Source organism: Rhineura floridana, chromosome 15 (genome assembly GCF_030035675.1).
Source record: "Rhineura floridana isolate rRhiFlo1 chromosome 15, rRhiFlo1.hap2, whole genome shotgun sequence".
Taxonomy (NCBI): domain Eukaryota; kingdom Metazoa; phylum Chordata; class Lepidosauria; order Squamata; family Rhineuridae; genus Rhineura; species Rhineura floridana.
Window position 1 is genome coordinate 7,764,880 of NC_084494.1, and position 23,404 is coordinate 7,788,283.

The window sequence follows — 23,404 nt, forward strand, 5'->3', positions numbered from 1 at the left end:
AATATGATTCAGCTCCCATTTCAAGCTGAATCTATCACATTTGTACTTTTTGAAACAATATGAAAAGTGAAGCACAGTCATCCTTTGAAATTTGCGCTTTTCTGAATTTCGCAAGGCAATTCACCAACTAAACAATGTTTGCAAAAATACATATATTGAGGAAAGCGTGCATGAAAATGAATATATGCGTAAAACAAACATACAAAAATGCATTATATGACAAGAAATTGCTTGCAAAAATGTGTTCATTAGTCAAATTTGCATACAAAGCTGCTATTATTAGGAGAAATTTACTGGAGAATTTTCATGAGGATTTTTTAAAAATTGCAAATTGCTGCAGAAATGTGGAGAACTGATTGGAAAAATGAGAGAACCAAAACCGACAGGTCTTTCCATCCCTATTGGACAGTATCCTCCACTATACCTGAGGGAAGCAGGCTACATGGGAATACAGAAAACTGCCTTATGCTGAGTAGAATCATTGGCCTATCTAACCCAATATTGTCTACACTGACTGGCAGCAGCTCTCCAGGGTTCAGACCTACGTACAGGTGCCAGGGACTGAACATCTTGTATGCAGAGCACATGCTCTGCCCACTGAGGGACAGTGCTGTTTCCTTGGGAGGGTGGGGCAGGTCACAGGGTGCATGCACCCCTGCCCTCCACAATTTCTTGCCACTGAAGCGGCCATCCCAGCTGGGAAGCTGCATCTTCCTGGGCTACCCCATTCTTCTGAAGTGGCTTCAGACCCCAGACTTCAAAGTCTAACACAGAGGCCTTCTGCAAGATATGCTTTATCTCAGCGTACATTTCAGTACTAATCCCTTTTCATTCAATCAGATACCCGTGAGAAAACAAGCACGATAGGCCGCAAATCATACAGAGAATTTGGGGGAGAGGGATAGGATGTGGCTGCAAAAAAGGCAAACGCTATATTAGGCTGCATTAGCAGAAGTATAGTTTCCAAATCGCGTGAAGTATTAGTTCCCCTCTATTCAGCACTGGTTAGGCCTCATCTTGAATACTGCATCCAGTTCTGGTCTCCGCACTTCAAGAAGGATGCAGACAAACTGGAACAGGTTCAGAGGAGGGCAACAAGGATGATCAGGGGACTGGAAACAAAGCCTTATGAGGAGAGACTGAAAGAACTGGCATGTTTAGCCTGGAGAAGAGAAGACTGAGGGGAGATATGATAGCACTCTTCAAGTACATGAAAGGTGTTGCACAGAGGAGGGCCGAGATCTCTTCTTGGTCGTCCCAGAGTGCAGGAAGCCAGATTTCGACTGGACATCAGGAAAAACCTCCTAACTGTTAGAGCCATACGACAATGGAACCAATGACCTAGAGAGGTACTGGGCTGTCCAACACTGGAGGCATTCAAGAGGCAGCTGGACAGCCATCTGCCGGGAATGCTTTGATTTGGATTCCTGCATTGAGCAGGGGGTTGGACTTGATGGCCTTATAGGCCCCTTCCAACTCTACTATTCTATGATTCTAGGAATGGGCCAGAGAACAGGCCTAGGGTCTAAATCCCCTGTGGCTTATCAGGTTCTCCTCCTCCTCCTGTTCTCTCAGGAACTCAACAGTTTGAGCCGTTTCTCCCAAATCTGTTCTGTTTATGGAGTGGGAAGCAGAACACTCTATAGGGTACTAATTATTTTTGGGGTTGTGAGATGGCAGAAAGTGGACAGCCATATCCTCATTTCTCATCTGCTCCAGAAAACAAGGCCTTCTGAATTGGCCAAAATCAGATGGGGAGGTGAGAAGAGCCTTGCTTGGGAGCAAGAGGTAGGCAGAGCTGTGCCTGTGCGATTGCTTTGTGTGCTGAAACAAACGGCGCACATCCCTTTTGTCTCGCTAACTGCCCGTTTTCAGCTGGCCTTTCAGCCGCGGAAATAAAAGGCAACTTGGAGCTGCATTTAGCTGTGGGGCAGCAGGGGAGCTGGCAGGAGGTGATAGCGAGAGGAGCCAGAGGGGTCCCCTTTGTCACAGGACACCTCTGAGCCAGAGAGATAAGGTGGGAGTCAGAAGCATCACCTTTTCAACTACAAAAGGAGGTGACCAATCTAGACATGAGGCTGATACGCCAGGATTTTTTGCCCGGATGGCTGAACAGAGGAACAGCCAGAAAAGCTGAAATAGAACAGTGCCTGACCGTGCAAGCAGGGGAGAGAAAAGTGGGATAAAAAGGAAGCCCCAGATGGAACAAGATTGAAAAGGAAGGAGGGTTAAATCTGCCCCAAAGTGTAGTAAGCAAACTGAGAACTTGTGGATTTCAGCTGTGATCAGATCACTGCACCTGCCCATCACTGCCTGCTTGGGGAGGGGAAAGGCACGGAAGGAAGGAAGGAAGGAAGGAAGGAAGGAAGGAAGGAAGGAAGGAAGGAAGGAAGGAAGGAAGGAAGGAAGGAAGGAAGGAAGGAAGGAATCCAGGGGAGGTATCATCACTCAACGGTGGAGCATGTGGCCTCCCCAGTTGAAAGAAGGATCAGACTGCTGCCTGGGCTCCTTTGAGAGGAAGGGCAGGATATAAATTAAATAAATATTAATATTGTAGATCACAGTGTGTTGTAGTGGTTAGAGCAGCCTTTCCCAACCAGTGTGCCTCCAGATGTTGTTGGATCACAACTCCCATCAGCCTCAGCCAGCATTGCCAATGGTCAGGAAAGATGGGAATTGTGGTCCAACAACATCTGGAGGCACACTGGTGTTAAGCTGGGATCTGAGAGACCAGGATTCAAATCCCCACTTGGCCAGGAAGCTCACTGGGTGACCTTGCACCAGTCACTGGCTCCCAACCTAACTTACTTCACAGGGTTGTTACGAGGATAAAATCAGGAGGGGGAGAACCGTGTTCGTTGCGCTCCTTGGAGAAAAGGTGGGATATAAATGTAGTAACAAATAAATTAAATAAATGTGGTGCCCTCCAGATGCTGTTAGATTCCAACTGCCATCATCCCTGACCTTTGATTGTGCTGGCTAGGAAAAGGTTCTGAGAAAGGGCAATGCAAAACAATCAATGGGATCAACTCCACTGTGAGGAAAGGTTACAACATTTAGGGCTTTAAAAATAAATCAATAAATTTATGTCCCACCTTTCCTTCCAGAAGGAGCCCAGGCCTCAAACAAGCGATAAACACGAAAAACATCTTTAAAATCTTTAAAGCAAAACATTTAAAAAACATCTTTAAAACAATCTTTAGAAATATCTTAAAAACAATTTTGATACAGATGCAGCCTGGGATAAGATAGTTGCTGAAAGAGGAAGGACTTCAGTAGGCACTGAAAAACCAACACAGATGGTGCCTGTCTAATATTAAACGGGAGGAAATTCCAAAGGGTAGGTGTCACCACACCTTTAAGGTCCATTTCCCATGCTGTGCAGAGCAGACCTCCTGATGAGATGGTATCTGCAGGAGGCCCTCACCTGCACGGCGCAGTGATCGACTGGGTGTACAGAGAAAAGTCAAACAAAGAAGGGACATGAGAAGAGGTGTACAAAATTATGTATAGTGTCAAAAAAGTGGATAGAGAGAAAGGTTTTCTCCCTCTCTCGTAACACTAGAACATGGGGACATTCACAGAAAAAGAAAAGAAAGTTCTTCTTCATACAGCGCACAGTAAAACTATGGAACTCGCTCCCACTAGAGGCAGCGATGGCCACCAATTTGGATGACTTTAAAAGAATTGACAAATCCATGCAGGATAAGGCTATCGATGGCTACTAGCCACAGTAGCTATGTTCCGCCTCTACTGTCAGAGGCAATAAGTCTCTGAATATCAGTTGCTGGGAATCGCGAGTGGGGAGCGTGCTGTCGGGCTGAGGTCCTGCTTGCAGGGTTCCCATTAAGGCATCTGGCTGGCCACTGTGAGAACAAGATGCTGAACTAGATGGGCCATGGCCTGATCCAGCCATAGGTCTCCTCTTATGCTCTCATAGCAGATGATGGGAAAGATCCTTCTCTGGCTGACACCCTGGAAAGCCACCACTAGTCACTGGGCCAGCTGCACAAACAGCCTGGTGTGGTACAGGGCAGCTTAGAAGGTCTATGGAAGGAGCTTAGCTCTGTGAGGAAGCACGCCCCCAGCATCTCCATTTAAAAGGATCAGGCAGCAAATGGCAAACTCCTGCCTGAAAACCTGGAGAGCTACTGTACTGGGATTGATGCCACAAGTAGCCTGACTCAACTTCCTATGTTCCGAGCATGGGGAAGGGGCGTAGCTCAGTGGCAGAGCATCTGCCTTGCATGCAGAAGGACCCAGGTTCAATCCCCGGCATCTCCAGGTAGAGCTGGAAGAGATTCCCGCTTGAAACCCCAGAGAGACGCTGCCAGTCAATGTAGTCAATACTGAGCTAGACAAACCAATGACCTGACTCAGTATAAGGCAGCTTCTTTGGGGAATAATAATGAATATGACCATGCATCTCAGAATGTCCAAAGTAAATTATTCTCACCACTGATAGCCCATCCACATCCAGACCCTTGAGACTGTGGAAGAGTTTTCCTGGCTAGCTTCAGCACTGCTACTTTTAGAAGTTAACAGAGAGCACATCAGCAGAGAATTTGATCCAAAATGAGCATTCCTATTTCCCCTTTGGATCCAGCTTTGATGGGGTTAAAATTCCAAGTTCAGACACAACCCAGAATCCTGGGAAAAGCTGAAGGCATTCCCCACCCCATCCTATGACAAGCTCAAGAGAAAGACAGCTATTGTGTTAAAGCAAGTGGGGGGTGGATGGGGGGGAAGAGCTACATTTTCCTTAAATGGAGCTTCCTGGGTCTGCTGCAACTGACAGTGGCTCTTTGAGATCTCAGGAAGCACAGAATCTTTCTTTCCCAGCCCTGCTGAGATCCCTTTATCCAGAAATTCTTGCAATTGAGCCTGGCACCTTGGGGCAATACTTGGCTATGAGCTAAGACGTGTGACTGTTGCTCTATCTAGCCATGCATAGCTTACTCCTGCCGTCAGCAACTCACCAAGGCAGGCAGAGAGAGGTTTTTTCCTGCTACTTAAGACCCTTCACAAGGAGATGCCAGGGACTGAACTTGTAACCTTCTCCTCTGCTACTGAACTGTGGCCCCCTTTCATGCCAAGAAAAGCTCCACACTGTGACCTACATAAATTGGCGTCATGTCTCGTATTTTGCAAAATGTATTCTCATATTGTTGGTCATGGGAAGGACCTATATTACTTTAAGAAACTGCTGTTTGAGCCTGCTTTTTCCTCCTCCCTACCCGTTCCTCCTTCCTTGCATGTCTTGTCTTTGAGATTGTAAACCTGAGGGGCAGGGACTGTCTTCACTATTGATTTATGTAACCAACTCTGGGAGTAAAGAGCATGGTTAAAATGCTTTAAATAAATTGCCACCAGGGTGGGGGAACTGATTTCCGCTATTCCAGCCGACACTGCCCAGGCCCTTTCCAGCATATCTTCACAATCACAAGGGCAAGGAATTTGCTTTCAAAAAGAAAGGAAACCAGAACCCCCAGAATCCTGGCCCACCCACAGTGCTAGCTAAGGGCCTGGGCCAAAGCTATATCCCCTCTTTTTATCCACCTGGATCAAGTTGGCCGCCGGTGTTCGTCTCTTCTCAAAATGCTTCTGTCGGTGTTGCTCCTGGACTTTGAGAGCAAACCCTGAGCCCAGAATCCCCTGTGTGGAAAAGAGAAATGGCCCAAACAGAGATCAGTGTCAAATGCCAACCAAAAAGACTCGTCAGGGAGTCCAAGATTTTGGAGGATGACCCATCACTTGCCCAGAAAAGCCCACCGGCTCCAGCCATCTGGGTCTGCGTGTGGCTGTGCCAGACCAGAGTCTCGATGTCACCGTCTTGACTTCCCTTGAAACAAAAATAAAATCCAGCTGCTCAGTCGAGCCAGAGCCTGGGCCCCTCCACCTGACCCGCAACCAACTGCCACCGCTTTCCAAATATTAGCAACCCAGAGATATGGGATTATTTGGCTTGTGCCTATTCGATGGCATTCTGTCGACCTAGCAGAGTGGCATCGATTCAAGTTCATTCTTTATCCGCTAGCCACTGCTTTTACCAATCCGTTCCTCCCCTTAGCTCGGAAACAACATTGATACTAATATTGATATTTTTAAAGGAAATATCGACATTTTTAAAGGAAACGTTGATAAATTATCATTCTTAAAATCAATGTTTTAGAAGCTTTTTTTTTTAAAGGCTGTTTTCAAAAATAGCCGCAGAAATTTACTACATTAAAATCCAATCTTCAACAACTGAAAGTAGGCGAGTGAATGAACCAAATTTCGGTACCAAATCCAAATTGGGCAGAATTCTAGCACATCCCTGCAACCCAGACACCCTTACCTGGCACCAGCTCCAGCTAGATTGCTCCTCTAGGGAAAAAAATTCATTCATCTTTATCAATGTCAGAGGTGGGGAAACCTGGAGATCTCCAGATGCTGTTGGACTACAATTCCCATAATCCCTGCTCATTGGCCATGCTGGCTTTTAAGACAGATGGGACTTCAGAGTCCCACAGGGAAGCCACACCTGATCTTAGTAAAAAAAAAGGGGGGGAGTAGGATTTCCTGAGCCCTCTCTGTCTCTGCTCCCAAACCACAAAATGGGACCAAGGGAAGGAGGCCTGAAACTATGAAAACTGGGGGGAGGGAATTTCAACAGTAATCCTAATCACATATTACTTACACGTAAGGGCATAAGTGTGTAAGGCGAGGACCAGGGCCATACTTTGCACCCATGCCACAGAAGCATGGGCATCGGCAGGAATTTTTCCGGGGGTGGGTCGGGCAAAATAAATACTTCAAATAGATAAGTAAAGGCTTGTTTTGCACAGAACAACTGAGGAGAGTAATGCCTGCACACTTTGCCTCATTATCTCAGGTTCTACAAATGCTAGAAACTTACTCTTAAAAAATATGAAAACTAGCAATTATGGTTCATCGGGGGGGATGCCCCCCTTGTCCCCCCCTTTGCAGATGTCCATGCAGAGATGTCACATCGTTCCCCTCCTAGGACCTGTGTGGTTCCAGTGGTTATGCAAAACTAAAGCCAGACTTGGGAGCTCCTGCTTGCGAGTAGGGGGCCTGGGAAACTGAGATACCCGATTGTGTAGGTGTCCTGATCACGTGGGTCCTGTCCTCGTGAGCAAGAGCTGGTGCTCTAGGCTCCCTTTTCACACAAGCGCACAGAGCACACAGTTGTTAAGGGGGGGGAGGCGAGACCCTGCAACACGTACATGTAACGTGTGGCCAGTGTCTGGGGAGGAACTGCATTCCATTCCCACCCTCCTCCACCAATCCGGACTTTCCTCTTTAACAGGCCCAGAGCTTGGAAAAGTTACTTTTTTGGACTACAACTCCCATCAGCCCAATCCAGTGGCCATGCTGGTTGGGGCTGATGGGAGTTGTAGTTTTAAAAAAGTAACTTTTCCAAGCTCTGCGGCCCTTCCCCAGTTCCACAGAAGTGAATGGGCACTTTTGCTCCATTCAGTTGTCTGGAGGAAAAGGGATTTTACTATGAAAATTGAGCACGCTGGGGGGAGGCACCACTACGTCTCTCTCTCTCTCTCTCTGTCAAGAGCCTGATGCTCCTGGAACCTGGGCCCAGGGATCCTGCCACCCCGCCTCTCCTCAGGTCTCAGGTGTGCTACTTACGGCAGGAAGAGCAAAGAAGGAAATGCCCAGGAGAGCAAAGCAGGCTGCTAGCACCCGGCCCAGCCATGTCTGTGGGGTCTTGTCCCCGTAGCCGATGGTGGTGAGCGTGATCTAAAAGCGGAAGAGGAGGTGTCACTATAAATCGCTTTCCATCACCCTCCCCCATTTTCCCTCAGATTGTTGGCACAAGCTGTTATCCCAGATGTAGCCAATCTGGTGCCCTCTAGATGTTGTTGGACTCCAACTCCCATAAGCCCTGACCAGTGGCCGTGCTAGCTGGGGCTGATGGGAGTTGCAGTCCAAAAACATCTTGAGGGCACCAGGTTGTCTACCTCTTGATTCACCCGCAGGTGTTGTCATTCAGCAATAAGGAATAAACTTAAGTGATTCCACCGGTATCCTATTTCTGGTTGCTTGCATATATACTCATGCCTAATGTTCTGCTTTCTGAGGCATTTATACTGTTGTAAGCAGTCTGCTCATTTGAATTTCTCGCTAGCCTGCATTGTAAGTCATAGACTGATTTATAGATTTTATATGTATGATTTTATATGTTAATGTGAGTAAATGTATCCTTGTTGTTTATTTATAGCCCCTGATGAAGGCCTGAAAATTAACTGGCTGAAATGCGTTGGGCTCATAATACAAAAAAATTCTATTTTTCCAGCATCTTGGCTTTGGCCCCTCCTTCTTTTACCTCTTGATTCACATCAACTTCCACTTCCTTTACACGTTCAGAGGGTGACCCTGCGATTTATACGGCACTTTACACAAACACAAAGGGAAAGGCCCTCTGCCCCAAGGAACATACAGTCCCACCAGTCTGTTTTTGTTTCACAAGCCTTCTTTTACCGCTCCAACCTTCCATACTGCAACCTGTTCCAGAAGCACACACTTCAGATTGTGCTGGGGATGGATGAATTATATCTATTCTCATTTCTCTCAGCTTCTCAGTTTTAAATTCAGTTCACCCAAAAGAGGGTTGAAAGCCGCCAATACTATAATGCCATTATACAAATCTATGGTGAGGCCACACCTGGAACACTGTGCACAAAATAGTTTGTAGATCTGGGACAGGTTCAGGAGAGGGCAACCAAAATGATCAAGGGGCTGGAGCAACTCCCCTCTGAGGAAAGGTTGCAGCATTTGGGGCTTTTTAGTTTAGAGTAAGAGGAGACATGATAGAAGTGCATAACATTGTGCACAACATGGAGAAAGCGGATGCAGAAAAGCTTTTCTCCCTCTCTCATAACACTAGAACTTGTGCACATCCAATGGACCTGAATGCTGGAAGATTCAGGACAGACAAAAAAAAAAGTGCTTCTTCATGCAGTGCATAGTGGAAATTCGCTCCCACAAGAGACAGCGGTGATCACCAATCTGGATGCCTTTAAAAGTGGAAGATCAGACTATCTGTGGCTACTAGCCAAGATTACTGTGTTCTCTCTCCGCTGTTAGAGACGATACACCTCTGAATTCCAGTTGCTGGGCTCCACAAATGGGGAAAGTCTTGTTCTGCTCAGGTCCTGCCTGCAGGGTTCCCATAGGGGCACCTGGCTGGCCACTGTGAGAACAGGATGCTGGACTAGATGGGCCTGCAGTCTTAGCCAATATGGCTCTTCTTATGTTCTTACTTCCACAACAGTTTTTTTTTTTTAAGTCCCAGCAAAAAATCATTTTTCCTAATTTACAAAACTGCGTAATTTTGCATAATGTACATTTTGCCAGCAATTTCCCCTAATATTTTTTATTTAACAAAATGTATATACTGCTTATTAAGAAAAAACCCTCTAAGCAGTTTATATAAAAAACCCAAAATATTCCTAAGATAATAGCAATAAAAACAAGAAGTCATCATAACATCACATGCCTGCATAGTCTTTTTAGTAGGCGTCAAAAACAATACAACTAAGACGTCTGCCTAATATTAACAGGCAAGGAGCTGCCACGCTAAAAGGGTGATTCCTCCTAAGTGCAGAATGGACAGTAAATGTCACTTGTAAAAGTGCCTGTTTTGCATTATGTTTATAATATAATGAATTTGTGTGTGTTATTTTCATTCATATATGCATGTTTACGCACACCTTCCCTTGATACGTGTATTTTTGCACACATTTCTTTGGCTGGAGACGAGCATCAGAAAATTTGGAGGCGCATGAAAGTCAAGGGATGGCTGCGTTTCACTTGGCCGATAGTTCTGGGAAGGGTGAATTAGGCAGACTCGCACTAAAATGCAAAGTGAACAGAATATCTTTCTCCCACCCCTGGATTGTGCAGGATATTCTCTGGACCCTGCATCGTAAGAAGAGTTTTGCTGGATCAGGCCAAAGACCCACCTAGTCCAGCACCCTCTTCTCACAGTGGCCAGTCAGATGCTGATGGGAAGTTGGCAAGCAAGACCTGAGCGCAACGGTAACTTTCCCCACTGGTGAGTTCCAGCAACTGGCATTCAGAAGCATACCGCCTCCAACAGGGGAGGAAAAACATTGCCTTATCTTCCACATCTCCTAGACATCCAAGTTGCTCTCAGCCTGTCAAATGAAACATCCGCCGCTGCCACCAACTTACTCACACATTCCCTTCCCTCTTTTCCCTCCATGCCCACCCCAAGACGATAGGGCAGGTCTGATCAAAAAGATGACAAACTTACTGTGCCCCACCAGAGCGAGTCTGCATAAGTGAGAAATTGTTTGTTGGTATCTTTCTCTGCCAGGTAGACGAGGAAGGAGGCGAAGATGAGGACCAGGAACCCGATGTACCAAGCTGTGATCAGCTCCTGCCACCATGAGACAGACCAAGAAGGAAAAGAATTAAGTGAACTTCGGCATGTAACCCAAACAGTAATCTGGAGCAGAGCAGCCTTAGCCGAGGACATAAAAAGCCGGCTAGCAAAGCTAAGGAACAGGAAAGAGAAACGTGGTCACCACGGCTCAGCATCCGAGGGGTCGTTCCACCAGGACGTGGAACAAATGTATCGAGAAAGAAAGGATTTCCTAAACTGCAAACACCACACATGCTTAGCGATTTTCTGGAGTCATTCAGTAGTCACTGTGTTGCTCTGAAATCCACGCCCTGCAATTATTTATACCAGTGGATTTCTAACCGTTTCCATGTCAACTTGTCTATTGAGGGACCTCTGAATGTTTGCAATTGAATCCCTATGCAATGCAGAGGTTTCTGGGGAATGGGCACACACAGAGTTATATTCAATGTAGTCCTACGGAGAACATTCCATCAGTGCAAGGATTTTCACCCATGAAAACGGAATGTTCTCCCCTTTCTGTTAAGTCTCGGGGGGGGGGTTTCCTCCAACTCTTCAGAGTCGGGATGGCATGTGGGGAAGAGATGGGGGGAAATCCTAGTGTGCTAGCACTTTGGTTGAATACCTCCCATAGTTCTTACAGCATACTGATCAGCTCTGGCAGACAGCTCCACAGCCCCACATCAACTGAGAGCGTTCCCTCCAACACACCCAAGGCTTCCTTGCAGCTGCACATATCCTGCAATTACCTCTCTTCTGCTCTTTAAGAAAGTGATGCGATTGCAGGCTAGCTCTTTTGCAGGAAAGTGTGGATCTCATAGCTCTCTCCAATGGTGAATGTAAGTGGTGACTGTCAACAGGACTGGAGCAAAATCAGGACCACTGAGAAAGAAGGAGGCACCAACATATGGGGGGGGCAGTGGCTGAGATTTGCAGAAGTATAGCTTAAGAAAAACAGCCTCTCCAGGAGGCAACCCCCCTCCAAAAAAACCCCCAGCCTAATGACCACTGAGCATGCTTAGTGGCCACAAAAAGTTGAGTGTCACTTGGAAAAGGAAAATGGAAAACTGGGTGGAAGGAGAGTGGAATGCCCTGCTTGAGTCTCTTAGTATTCTGCAGAAGAGCTTGGCCCGCTGGCTTGAACACCCCCCCCCCAACAAACACTCCTGCTAGGAAGTGTGGAGGGCATGCAACAACAAACATCTTTTTAAGGGACCACATGGTTTCCTGGAACTTAGTATTAACCTTGCTGCTCAGGACTGATGAGAAATTTACTTGATCTACTTTCTGCAACTGACAGTTCCAATTTGCCAGTCCCAAACTTCCTTGCAGATCAGAATGTGCAACTATCAGTCAAGATTATGCAGTTCTCCAAATTTTGAAATGTAATTTCAGTTCCAAAATGTGTACACAAAATGCCTAGTTTATGTTGAGAGAGAGACCGCATATTTTGTGGGGAAATGCATAGAAAAACATACAAAAATATGTATTTTAGGAGAAGAATGTGTACAAAATGCAAACAGTTTAAATGCAGATTTTTAGTGCATCCTTTCAAACAATCTGAAAAAAAGACAAGATGAAACAGACTGAGTGCCAGCAAAATGGACACTGAATGGAAATAGGTTGATCTCTCCAACCCGGGAGGTATTCAAGAGGCAGCTGGACAGCTACCTGTCAGCAGGGCTGCTGCTATCATTAGGCCAACTAGGCAGCTGCCTAGGGCACAGACCTCAGAGGCACGCAGTACTGACCTTTGAGGGGCACAGTTTTATACAGATTAGTTTTTTTTAACCCTTGGAAAAAATGCAACTAAAATAAATTTAGCATTTTCAAGTTTTGTGCTTTTCATTTTTTCTACAAGACATCTGTTTTTGAAAATTGAAGTTAGCAATTTGGGGGTGTGTGCAAGTAGTTAGCCTTGCCTAGGGCACAAAATAATATGGCACTGGCACTGCCTGTCAGGGATGATTTACTTGGATTCCACATTGAGCAGGGGGTTGGACTCGATGGCCTTATAGGCCCCTTCCAACTACGATTCTATGATCCATCTACCCCTAGTTCAGAGCCTGATTTTCCCAGCAGCTGATGATTCTCTATTTTTTTCAGCCTCAGATTCATTCCTCAAAAGGGTTCAAAACCATCTCCAGCAACAGAGGTGACATGCCTCTGAAGACCAGTTTCTGGGGAGCACAAGAGTGGAGAACTGCTCTTGCACTCAGGTGCTGCATGCATGTTGGCATCTGGCTGGCCTCCATGAGAACAGAATGCTGGACTAGCTGGGTCCCCTTTGGCCTGATCCAGCAGCAGTGGTCTTCCCTTAAAGACAAATCAGAAGCTGGAGGGACTCTGGGTTGGAACTGAGCCCCCGCTTTCCCGCTCCTCAAACACATCCGTCCACTTTCCCAGCTTCCTTGGCATGTTCTGCTTTTGCCTCGGCTGCCAACTCACCTTGCTGTGGGCATAGACCACCGAGCCCAGGAGCTTCCACGTGCCACCACGGCGGTCCATGCGGACCATGCGCAAGATCTGCAGGAAGCGCATGCTGCGCAGTGCCGAGGTAGCAAAGATGTTGCCCTGGGTACCAGCAGCGATGACAGCCAGAGAGGCAATGCAGACAATGAAATCTGGAGCAGAGGGAGAGAAACGGGAAGAGCGCGTGACCCAGGGCCCGAGGAGGAGGCCAGTCAGAGGTAGTTCAGGGGTGCCAATCCGAATTCCCTCGCAGGTCGACAAAGCCCCTCGACTTGAGCACAGAAGCCACTCACCTGCAGAATCACAGAGGATTCACAACTGGGCCATAATTATGCATCGCACATATATTTGTAGGAGGTTTGTGGTTTAAGAAGATGCACCTCTTTACCGTGGCCTTTGACACCTGAGATGTATATTTTCAGCACCCACCCTATTCTTACCATTTATTTATTCATTAAGTTTATATCCCACCCTTCCTCCCACAAGGAGACCAGGGCAGCAAACAAAGACGCTAAAAGCACTTGAAAACATCCTAAAAACAAAAGACTTTAGAACATATTAAAACAAAACATCTTAAAAAGCAGTTCCAGCACAGTTGCAGACTGGGATAAGACCTCTACTTAAAAGGCTTGTTGAAAGAGGGAAAGGATTGCAATTTGTTGTACGCTGTTTTTAATGATGTATTTTAAATTGTGACCCAGCCAGGGACCTTAGGGTTAAGGGTAAGTAAGTAAGTAAATAATAATGAAGAAGAAGAAGAAGCATGCATCCTTCAAATATGAAAAAAGTTTTAAAATTATTTGTATAACAATGCATGCCATAGGAACAAAGTGTCAAGGATGGTCACATCAAAGCTTGAAAGCAAAACTCATGCGTTTTTAAATTGTTTTTAATTTTTTTTAAATTGTTTTTTGTTTTAAAATGTGTATATTTGTTTTTAATGTTTTTAATTGCTGTAAACCGCCCAGAGAGCTTCGGCTATGGGGCGGTATACAAATGTAATAAATAAATAAATAAATAACAACACAGGAATCTGTCTTATGTTGAGTCAGACCATTGGACCATCTAGCACTGGCAGAAGCTCTCTCAGGTTCCAGATAGGGGTCTTTTCCAGCCTTACCTAAAGCTGACAGGGATTGGACCTGGGATCTTCGGGATGCAAAGCAGATGCTCTATCACTGAGCCGTGGCCCTTGGAGAAACAATTAAGCTGTTTTATACTGAGTCCATCTAGCTCAGTATTGCCAACAATGGCTGGCAGTGACTCTCCAGCGTTTCAGGCCAGGGAGATTCCCAGCCCTCCTAGGAAACACCAGGGGTTAAAACCTGGGACCTATTGCATGCATAGCAGGCGCTCTACCACCGAGCTAAAGGACTCATTCAAAACAGCTTACAAAATACAAAAACAAACACAAAAATAACAATAATCCAGTACAATTATCTGGCATAAAGCAGCATCAAGAAACAAGAGCTCAAAGAATGTACAAAGGGTGCAGTGCTTCAGACCTCCACTAGGTGGCACTCAAGACCTCTCTTGGTTGGGAGAACTTGACAGCTCAGCAAAAGTTAAGAAAACTGTGGGTCTCTAAAGGACTGAGCAGGGCTTGGGGAAAAGGCCCTCTTGCTCCATTTGGGTGGCCAGCTATGTGTTTCTGGCATCAAGACCTCTGCCAGGACTGCAGCATAAAACCTGGAAGCATTCCAACCGTGGAGAAGAAGGTATTAAAAACTTTCCACGGACTGAGACTATAAGATAACTAATTTGTAGGCCCGATTCAAAGGACTAATTTTAACCTTTAAAGCCCTTAACAGCTTGAGACCTTGTCTATTCCAATTCTTCTTTCTGCCAGAAAGAAAGTATTTTATGCTGCAAGTTGTGCTTGGCGATGTGGGATCACATCACTAAGGTCAGAAATGATCCTCTGCTTGTTCTTCAAAAGGCAGCAGGCAAAAGATTATCTTATCATTGTGCTTATGCTAGTGTTTAGATCAGGGATAACAGATCTCTGTGTCTGATGGCAGGTGACCGACAGGTGGGTGTGGTTTGTCCAAAATGGCCAAGTAGGACAACTCCAGAGACCTGGTAGGCCTGATTAATGCAGAGGCAGTCAAAGTGGTGCCCTTCAGATGTTCTGGATTACAGCTCCAGTAGTGTAGTGGCAAATTCAGAAGTGCAGGGTCCCTTCATGTTAGTCATAGCCATGCCCCCTCTCCCTTTCTTGCTGCTGGGTTGAGAATGAGGTCTTGTCAATGCCCTCTCCCACAACAAAGATGTCCCTAAGAGCCATTCAGCATGAAAGAAGAGTGTTACCTGCTGAGAAGAGTCTTCTCAATGACTGACTCATCTCCTTTTACTCTGTCTCCAATCAGCAGGAAGGACAAGGAAACATGTTAGAAGACTCTTCTCAGTAGCTAACACACTCCCCTTTCATCCTGATTGGTTCATAGGATGCTGGAGACATAGGGATCCTGCTGGGACCCTGCTCCCAAAAAAATAAATGGTCTAAGTCCCCCCGAGACCCTGGACGACTACACCCCTGTACAGCTCCCATCAGACCCAGTCATGGTAAAGAATGGGGTGGTTGCTGTCCGTCTGGAGGGCACCACATTGGCTGCCTCTGTAGTAAAGAAAGAAAGATCTGGTCGTGTGGGTGATTTCCCATAATGGCCCAAGGAGAGGTATTTTGATTCCCACTAGTTTTCTTCTAGTGAGATAAAGCTTATAACAGGGTTAAGATCTGCTGACAGACCCACTGGTTATACTGTTTAGTTATGTCAAGGATTTGGTCTTGTCAATAGTCCCAGAATTGGTAGTACATTTAAAGTAGGGCCCTGCTTCCTGGCGCTTCGCTTCCTGGCGTTCCGCTAATGTGGCGGCTTTCGTTTTTTGCTCTTTCGCGACGTTTTCGCATCATTTTCGCACGACGGCCCCATTATAGTCAATGGGGTTCCGCTTTACGGCAGGGGCCTGGTCCCTAACCCGCCGAATAAGCGGGGCCCTACTGTATTTATGGTTGCTCACGTTGCAACTGGGGAAAAATGGCTGTCCCTCCACTGAACAGTAAGAGTTTGGGAAACAGCTCACATGGTAAAGCTAACTAATATTATGTGTGTAAAAGAAAGCAGACAAATGGATAATTTGTTTACTGAAAAGTGGAGCAGCTTTGTGATGTACAGGTATTTTGCGGAATCCCTTCCAGCTGAGGTCAGATAGGGCCCCACCCTGTTGAACCTCCGGTGCCTACTGCAGGCTTTTTTAAGAACTTCAGCAGGCATTTGAAGAGAATTCTGATTTTACAGTTTTAACAGATATTTATCTTTATTATATTGAGGACACTTAGAGACTATTGCAATTAAGCAGTATACAGTGTCATAACAACAATAAAGTTCAAGAAAATGTTCAACCAACACTTTAAACAGGTGTGGGGAACTTTTGGCCTTCCAGATGTTCCTGAACCACAACTCCCATAATCCCCAGCCATAGGCCATGCTTGCTTGGGGCTGATGGGAGATGTAGTTCAGCAACACCTGGAAGGCCAAAGGTTCCCCACGCCTGCTTTAAAGGATAACTGGTATTTCTATACTTAAATTTATATTGTACTCTTGTTTTAGTGCCAAGACTGACTTCACTGTTTGTTATGTATATTTGTTTCTTTTTTTCTTTATCTATAAAGAAATTAATGATAAAAAGAAAGGCACAGGCATAAACACACAGAGATGGGTATTCCTTGGATGTAGAGCAGTTATAAATTCTGAAATAAAATTTAAAAATAAAAATAAAGAGAAGGAAGGAAGGAAAGATGTCCAGCCTCAGGCACCACTATTATCTCTGAGTTGTTCCAAGTATGGCTAAAAGACCTTCGTCCGGATGCTCCGATGCAAAGAGGGGATCCAACCGCGGATCCCTTGTCCGGCTGCTTCCCCTCCTTCCATGACGCCACGAATCCTCCTCACTCCCTAACTGTCATGGGGCAAAACAAGAGTCCCTTTTCACCCCCATCAGATGTGTACCTATGACACAGAAAGGTTTCCGGGCAAATCGAAGGCGTCCCTGCCAGCCACGGTAGCGGCAACAGCAGCCGGCCGACCAGACCCGGATGATGTATTCCATGCCGAAGACCACAATCATGACGAATTCCTGCAAAGAGGACGAGAGGAATAGAAATATCAGGTGTGGGGTTTTGGAGCGGGGGTGGTGGCAGGGGATGGTCACCAAAGGCAGCAATCCAGGTGAGATAGCCAAGAAATGCTTTTGAAATCTCTCTCTCTCTCTCTTTTAATAGTAACACTAAGAACTCTCTTGGGAGGAAGGGAGGGGAGTGGGAAGGTCACTGAAGAAAGCTGATTTGTGGCTCAGTTTAAAATCAACAAAGGAGCATACTTCACATTCATTTATAGCCTCCCTTTTAGGACAGATGACCTCACAAGGTGGCATACAACCCTCCCCCAAGCATATTAAAAATAACAATTAAAACAAGTATAAAACGCCAAAAAAATGAACCATAAAACAGCAGCGAGACAACCGTCTTGCACAACACCTAAAATCTGCTGTCAGAAAATTTAGAGCGATCTGCTAGTTTGGAGGGCTTTAAACTATGGGCCCATCATACTCACAATAAAGAATATTTATTTGTACTGTCAGCCGTGACAGCTAAAACAAAACCTCCATATTCAGAGGCAGTGTACCTCTGAATACCAGGCACTGAGAATAAACAAGAAGGGAAGGCTCCAGCTTGACAGCTTCCCAGAGGCATCCAACAGGCTTTAAGTGGGACACTGCGCTAGACTGAACCTGGATCAGGCCAAAAGTCCAACTAAGTAATTCTTCCTTCTGCTCCTACCAAATGTCAGTTCAAGCCACATAGAACAAGATCTCTCTGTTCCTCCACCCCCTCTGCCGTCTCCACTGCAGCCCAGTGATCGAGCAGCCTTCACAAGCCCCCGTGGACCCCACAAGCAGAAATTAGGACTCAGAAAGGGCAGGATAGCATAGGGACCTGCTTTCTAAATATAAACGTCCTCATTGCAAATCATTGATCCCTCTGCAAGCAAAGGCCAGACCTCAGATAGCAAAGGATCTCTTTGGGAAAGGAGGAGGAAGCTGGTTTATCATCAGGAATTCACCTTTAAATAGACATTTTGGGGGCATTATTATGAGAGTGCCAAGAGAACTTTGAGTGAAAGCTTTCTGTGGGTGCAGTACGAGCGCCTTGCATAGTGGGCTTTTCATAGGAACACAGAAAGCTGCCTTTTACCTAGCCTTTTACAGAGTCAACTCTCAGTCCATCTAGCTCAGTGCTGTCAACATGACTAGCAGGGTTCCAGAGGGAAGCTTTTCCCAGCCTCGTTTGGAGATGCCAAGGTCTGAACCTGGGGCCTTCTGCATGCAAAGCAGATGCTCTACTACTAAGACTGAGGCACTGTTAGTAGGTGGATAGAAGAGTTGTGGCCTGCTCTGGATGAGGTTACATTCATTCATTTATATATATAAATGAATGAATGTAACCTCATCCAGAGCAGGCCACAACTCTTCTACCCACCCTACTAACATAAAATATATATATTTTCTTCCTTTGAAGAAGCAGATATGGTACCTAGTGGTACTCTGGATCCATTACAGTTGCTTGAGGCTTCAACTGGTGGATCTGGACAGGGATAGCCTAACGTCTGTTGTCTATGTTCTGGTAACCTCTAGGTTAGGCTACTGCAATGTATTAAACATGGGGATGCCTGTGAAGACAGTTCAGAAACTCCCGCTAGCACAGAACACAGAGTCCAGATTGCTGGTCAGTTCACACAAATTCTGACACAGCTGCACTGGTTTCTGGGCTCAATTCAAAGTGCTGGTTTTGACCTAGAAAGCCTCATATGACTCAGGACCTCAATATCTCAAGGACTGCTTCTCCTTGTATGAACCGGCCTAGATCCTACATCCTTCATCAGAGGCCCCCTCTTTGTGTGTCCCCTCCACGAGAGGCAACACAAGAATGGGCCCTTTCAGTGGTGGCCCCCTGGCTATAGAATGCTCTCCCCAGGGAGGCATGCCTGGTGCCTTCTCTATCCATCTTTAGGCAGCAGGCAAAGATCTTCCTTTTCACTCAGGCCTTTGATATACTGTCTTAGTCCTTTTTGTTTGCGTTTTAAATTTTGTGTAGTGTATGTGCATTTTTAAAATGCAAGTTGCCTAGAGACCACTAGGCATGAGGTGACTAACAAAACAAACAAATAATAAAATAATAAAAAACTGCCTTATTACAAGTCAGACCAATGGTCCATCTAGCTCAGTGCTGTCTACACTGATTGGCAGCTGCTCTCCAGGGTTTCAGACAGAAATCTTTCCCAGCGCTACCTGGAGATGTTGGGACTGAACCCACACTGACCTACAGCCTTTCCTGAATCTGCAGCCGTATTTTCAAGTTCTGTCCCTAAAGCTATCTGCAGCCTGCTTGTGACCGTAGGCCCTCAAGCCTTCACTTGAGTTGCTACAAGGTCATGGGAAGCTGATGAACACTAACTGCTCAGGGCGAATGTGTCCACAACAGACTGTTGACAACGCAGTTTCAGTGTGAAATAAAATGTTCACTTCACTGGGATAAAAGCTTTGTATGGGGCCAGTGGCCAGGAAAGTCTAAAGGATGCTGGCAGAAAGTGAGGCAGGAGAAGCTAGGATGCTGAGGGCTGGGTTCCTGAATGGGAAGGAAGACCTACAAGCCAGGGGTGGCGTCTAAAGGACAGGGGAAATCCTCAGACTCCACGAAGCTGAAGAAACTAGGGACAAACTTAGCAGTGGGCTGTTCAGTGGCAGCTGCTGATTCCATGTCAGCGGGGCAGTGGAATCCATTCCATGTTTTACTCCCGAGTCAGAGAGGGGAAAAAAGAGACAATACAGGGGGAATCTGAACAAGAACTTTGCGAAGGACAAAGGAATGAACAAGGGAACTTTGGAAGCTGGATGACTGAGTGAAGGAACCAGTTTTGGAATGCCCTCCTCAGAGAGGCTCGTCTGGCTCATCCTCTTCTAGCTCTTTTAAGATTATCTCAGCCAATGGAGGCTGGCCCATTAGGGTGAACGGAGAGCTGTCCCACCAACCTCAGTGTGTGTCCTTACTCAGACACAACTGTCTGCCTTCTAACTGATAACCAGTACAGGGGGCGGCCCCGACTCGCAGGCTTCCTCCTCAGCTACACTGTTGCATTTGTAGAAGTCATCCGGCCAGAGGAAGGGTTCAAAGGTTAACTGACTCTCCCTGCCACTGGCTCTGCTGTCATCGACCACCCCCTTCCCACCTTACCAGTCCCAATGGGCACCAGCCACCAAGGATCTCCTCCAAGGACTTTGAGACTGCTAACATTTTGACAGATTTGCATGCTTATCTTGCATGCTGTGTTTTAGATACTGCGTGCGCTTTGTACATTCAATGGCGGTGCCTGTCAGCCACACTGAGAACCTAGTTGCAGAGCGGGTTATGAACAGACACGCAAAAGAAATTAATGAGGGGTGGAGTGGAAGGCTGAAACAAGCAAGGTGTGAGCAAGCAGGAACAATGGCTTTCTTGGACCAGGTAGAAATAACAAGGCAGACCTTGTTGAAGCTGGAAGCTTCAATTCACACACACCACCAAGGCCTGATGAATGGAATAGAAAAGAGATACAGAACACACCCTGGCCATCTCCTGGCACTGACAGCATCATTCTAGTGCAGCCTTCCCCAACCTGGTGCCCTCCAGATGTTTTGGACTACAACTCCCATCAGCCTCAGCTTCAGCACCTTGGACAGCTTCTTGAAAGTTGGGTCTAAAACCCACTGCGGAATCCACTGCCCCACTGACATGGAGCCACCAGCCACTGCTATCTGCATGTGCAGTCAAATTTTCCCATGTAATTGAGGAAGGGCTGTTGTCCAACCTTTGGTCGTAAATTTAATTCATTTAACATAGAAATCTATGGAGTCAGACATCTGTCTCAATACTGTCTACACAGCAGCAACTCTCCAGGAGTTCTTCCCAGCCCTAACTGGAGACTGAACCCGGGACTTATGCATACAAAGCAGATGCTCCACCACTGAGTTATGGCACCTCCCTTAGAGATGGCACATTCAGGAATCTCCCCATCTTTCCTAGGCTGCAGTCGTTCCACATTTGTTCCACGATTATTCCACTTTAAACAGTCATGGCTTTCCCCACAGAATCCTGGGAAGTGTAGTTTGTGAAGGGTCCTGAGAGATGTTAGGAGACCCCAATTCCCCTTGCAGACCTGCAGTTCTCTGGGAAGAGGGATTGATCGTTAAAACCACTCAAGGAGTTGTAGCTCTCTTAGGAGAATAGAGGCCTCTCAGTACCCTTCTCAAACTACACTTCCCAGGATTCTTTGGGGGAAGCCATGACTGTTTAAAGTGGTACAATAGTGGAATAAATGTATGGTGTGAATGTGGCCCTGGTCTGCCTGGGAAGTCAAGGCAGTGCTGCAACAGCCTTGCCCGGGAAGCCCGCCTGAACAGCCCCCTTGCATGAGTCAATGAGGGCATGAGTCAATGAGGGCATGTTTTCCCGCAATGTCAGCTTTGTCCTGCCTCGTTGCCTCCCTTTTCTCCCTTTCCATTTGCACAAACAAGCCCCTATTTTGCTTACTAGAGGGAAAGTCACACAGACCTTCTTAATTTAGTCTCCATCTCAGTTGGAAGAAATCCAGCGTCAGCCGTTTCTGACAGTTTGGGGGAAAGTTGCTTTTTAAAAAAGTTTTCTTTTCCTGGGTTCCATCATCCTTCCCTTCTTTCCCCCTCCACCCAAGCTGTCCCTCGCCTTTTCCATACAAATAAAGTTAACCACCAGGGCTGCCAGTGATAAGAACTTGAAGCTTTGCTACTGAATCAGACCCAAAGATCCACCTAATCCAGCATTATGCGCCTAACACTCATCAAGGTTGTCCTCCAGGAAACTCACAAGTAAAGCATCAAGCAGGACCCTCCCTATCGTTAGGCAAAGTGAGACATCTGCCCCAAGCAGTGGAGGCTGGAGGCTGGGGAGCAGCAGTGACAGACCCCCTGGCCATTCCGCTCTGTTGCAGGAGATGCCAGAGATCGAGCTTTCTGCATGCAAGGCAGATACTCCACCACTGAGCTATGGCCGTACAACAGTCTAAAGCATCCTTTCCTAACCTGGTGCCCTCCAAATGTTTTGGACTCCAGCTCCCATCATCGCTGACAGAGGCCAGGCACGTGTGCCTTCCTCTATTTCCCCCACCCCCGCCAGCCCTCCCCACGGTGCTGCTCTGTGGAAGGACCAGACCTGCAGAGATTCAGCCTGGACTTCTGATGCACGGAACAGGAGCTCTCCTACTGAGCTGCACCCCCTTTTTAACTTTGGGGCCACTTAACGGTAGATGCTGGGGGGCTGAACCCCAGTTCATCTGGCTTTTTGAGGCTCTAGCTTAGCCTTCTCCCAAGCTGCTGCCCTCCAGATATTGCCGGGCTATGACTCCCATCAGCCCACACCAGCAAGGTCGTGCTATGCTCAGCAGGGTGAGCACAGCCATGCTGCCGATGGGAGTTATAGTCTAAGACATCTGGAGGCCCAATGCACATCACTTCTAGGGATGCAAGGATCTATCAATGGCAGCTCTCTCAGTTTCTCATTTTTCCAATCTGAAATTCAGTTCTCCACATTCCTGCAGCAATCTGCTATTGTTTTTTTAAAAATCCTCATGAAAATTGTGCAGCATTTTGTATGAATTTCACCAAATAAACACATTTTTTGTATTTTGTATGCAGTTTTGATGTTTTTGCAAGCAATATCTCCTAATATAATGCAATTTTGTATATTGTTTTCACTCATATGTTCATTTTTACGCACACTTTCTACTAATGCATGCATTTCTGCAAACATTGCTTAGTTGGAGAACTACATCACAACATTCAAGTAACTGAGAATTTCAATAGATGGCTGTATTTCGGTTCCCGTATGGTTTTGGAAAGAGCAAATGTGATAAATTGATAAAATTGCCTTAAAATAATTTATTATTATTATTATTATTAAATGCAAACTGAATCGAATCTCTCCCCCATCCCTAGCCACCTCCTGAAAGAGAAAGGAGACTGGCACCTCTCCCCCCCCAATTCCTTTCACTGCTGGCTCGCTGAGAGAGAGAGAGAGAGAGAGAGAGAGAGAGTCCCATCCAGAGCCGGAAGGACGAGGTTGAAGCGTGGGTGCAAGTAAATCTCATTTTATTAGAGTAATGGATACATCAAAGGCATTGCGCTTCATAGAAAACCCTGCGCCAACTCACTAGAATCCCTAACTACACTCTAGACACGCTCTGCAGCGTGTGAAGGAAGTTGACTCAATGACTCCCCACTGTAAGCGGCAAGCTTAAGAAGGGAACATTTTCGAACGTAATTTCTCACTCCTTCGTAATTCCTGTCTCTGCCCTGTTCGTTTCTCGCAGCGGCGGGAGCGCGGGGACAGAGGGTGTGCTTCCAACGGCTCATCGGAAGACACCTGCTTCTGAGCAACAGGCTCAAGATCAGGGG

General features: G+C 46.4%; 1 protein-coding gene across 5 annotated transcripts in view; it reads right to left on the reverse strand.

Annotated features, from left to right (window-relative positions):
* KCNQ4 (potassium voltage-gated channel subfamily Q member 4) overlaps nt 1-23,404 on the reverse strand; it is a 153,049-nt gene that overhangs the window by 36,146 nt on the left and 93,499 nt on the right. For 4 of the 5 annotated variants that reach the window (XM_061596950.1, XM_061596949.1, XM_061596948.1 and 1 more), the window contains exons 3-7: nt 16,891-17,017; nt 12,857-13,032; nt 10,298-10,423; nt 7,648-7,758; nt 5,560-5,655 (exon numbers count right to left, since the gene is read on the reverse strand). In XM_061596950.1, coding sequence (XP_061452934.1) covers nt 5,560-5,655; nt 7,648-7,758; nt 10,298-10,423; nt 12,857-13,032; nt 16,891-17,017 — 636 coding nt within the window. The remainder of the gene's footprint in view (nt 1-5,559; nt 5,656-7,647; nt 7,759-10,297; nt 10,424-12,856; nt 13,033-16,890; nt 17,018-23,404) is intronic. The other variant, XM_061596951.1, reaches the window with a different exon arrangement.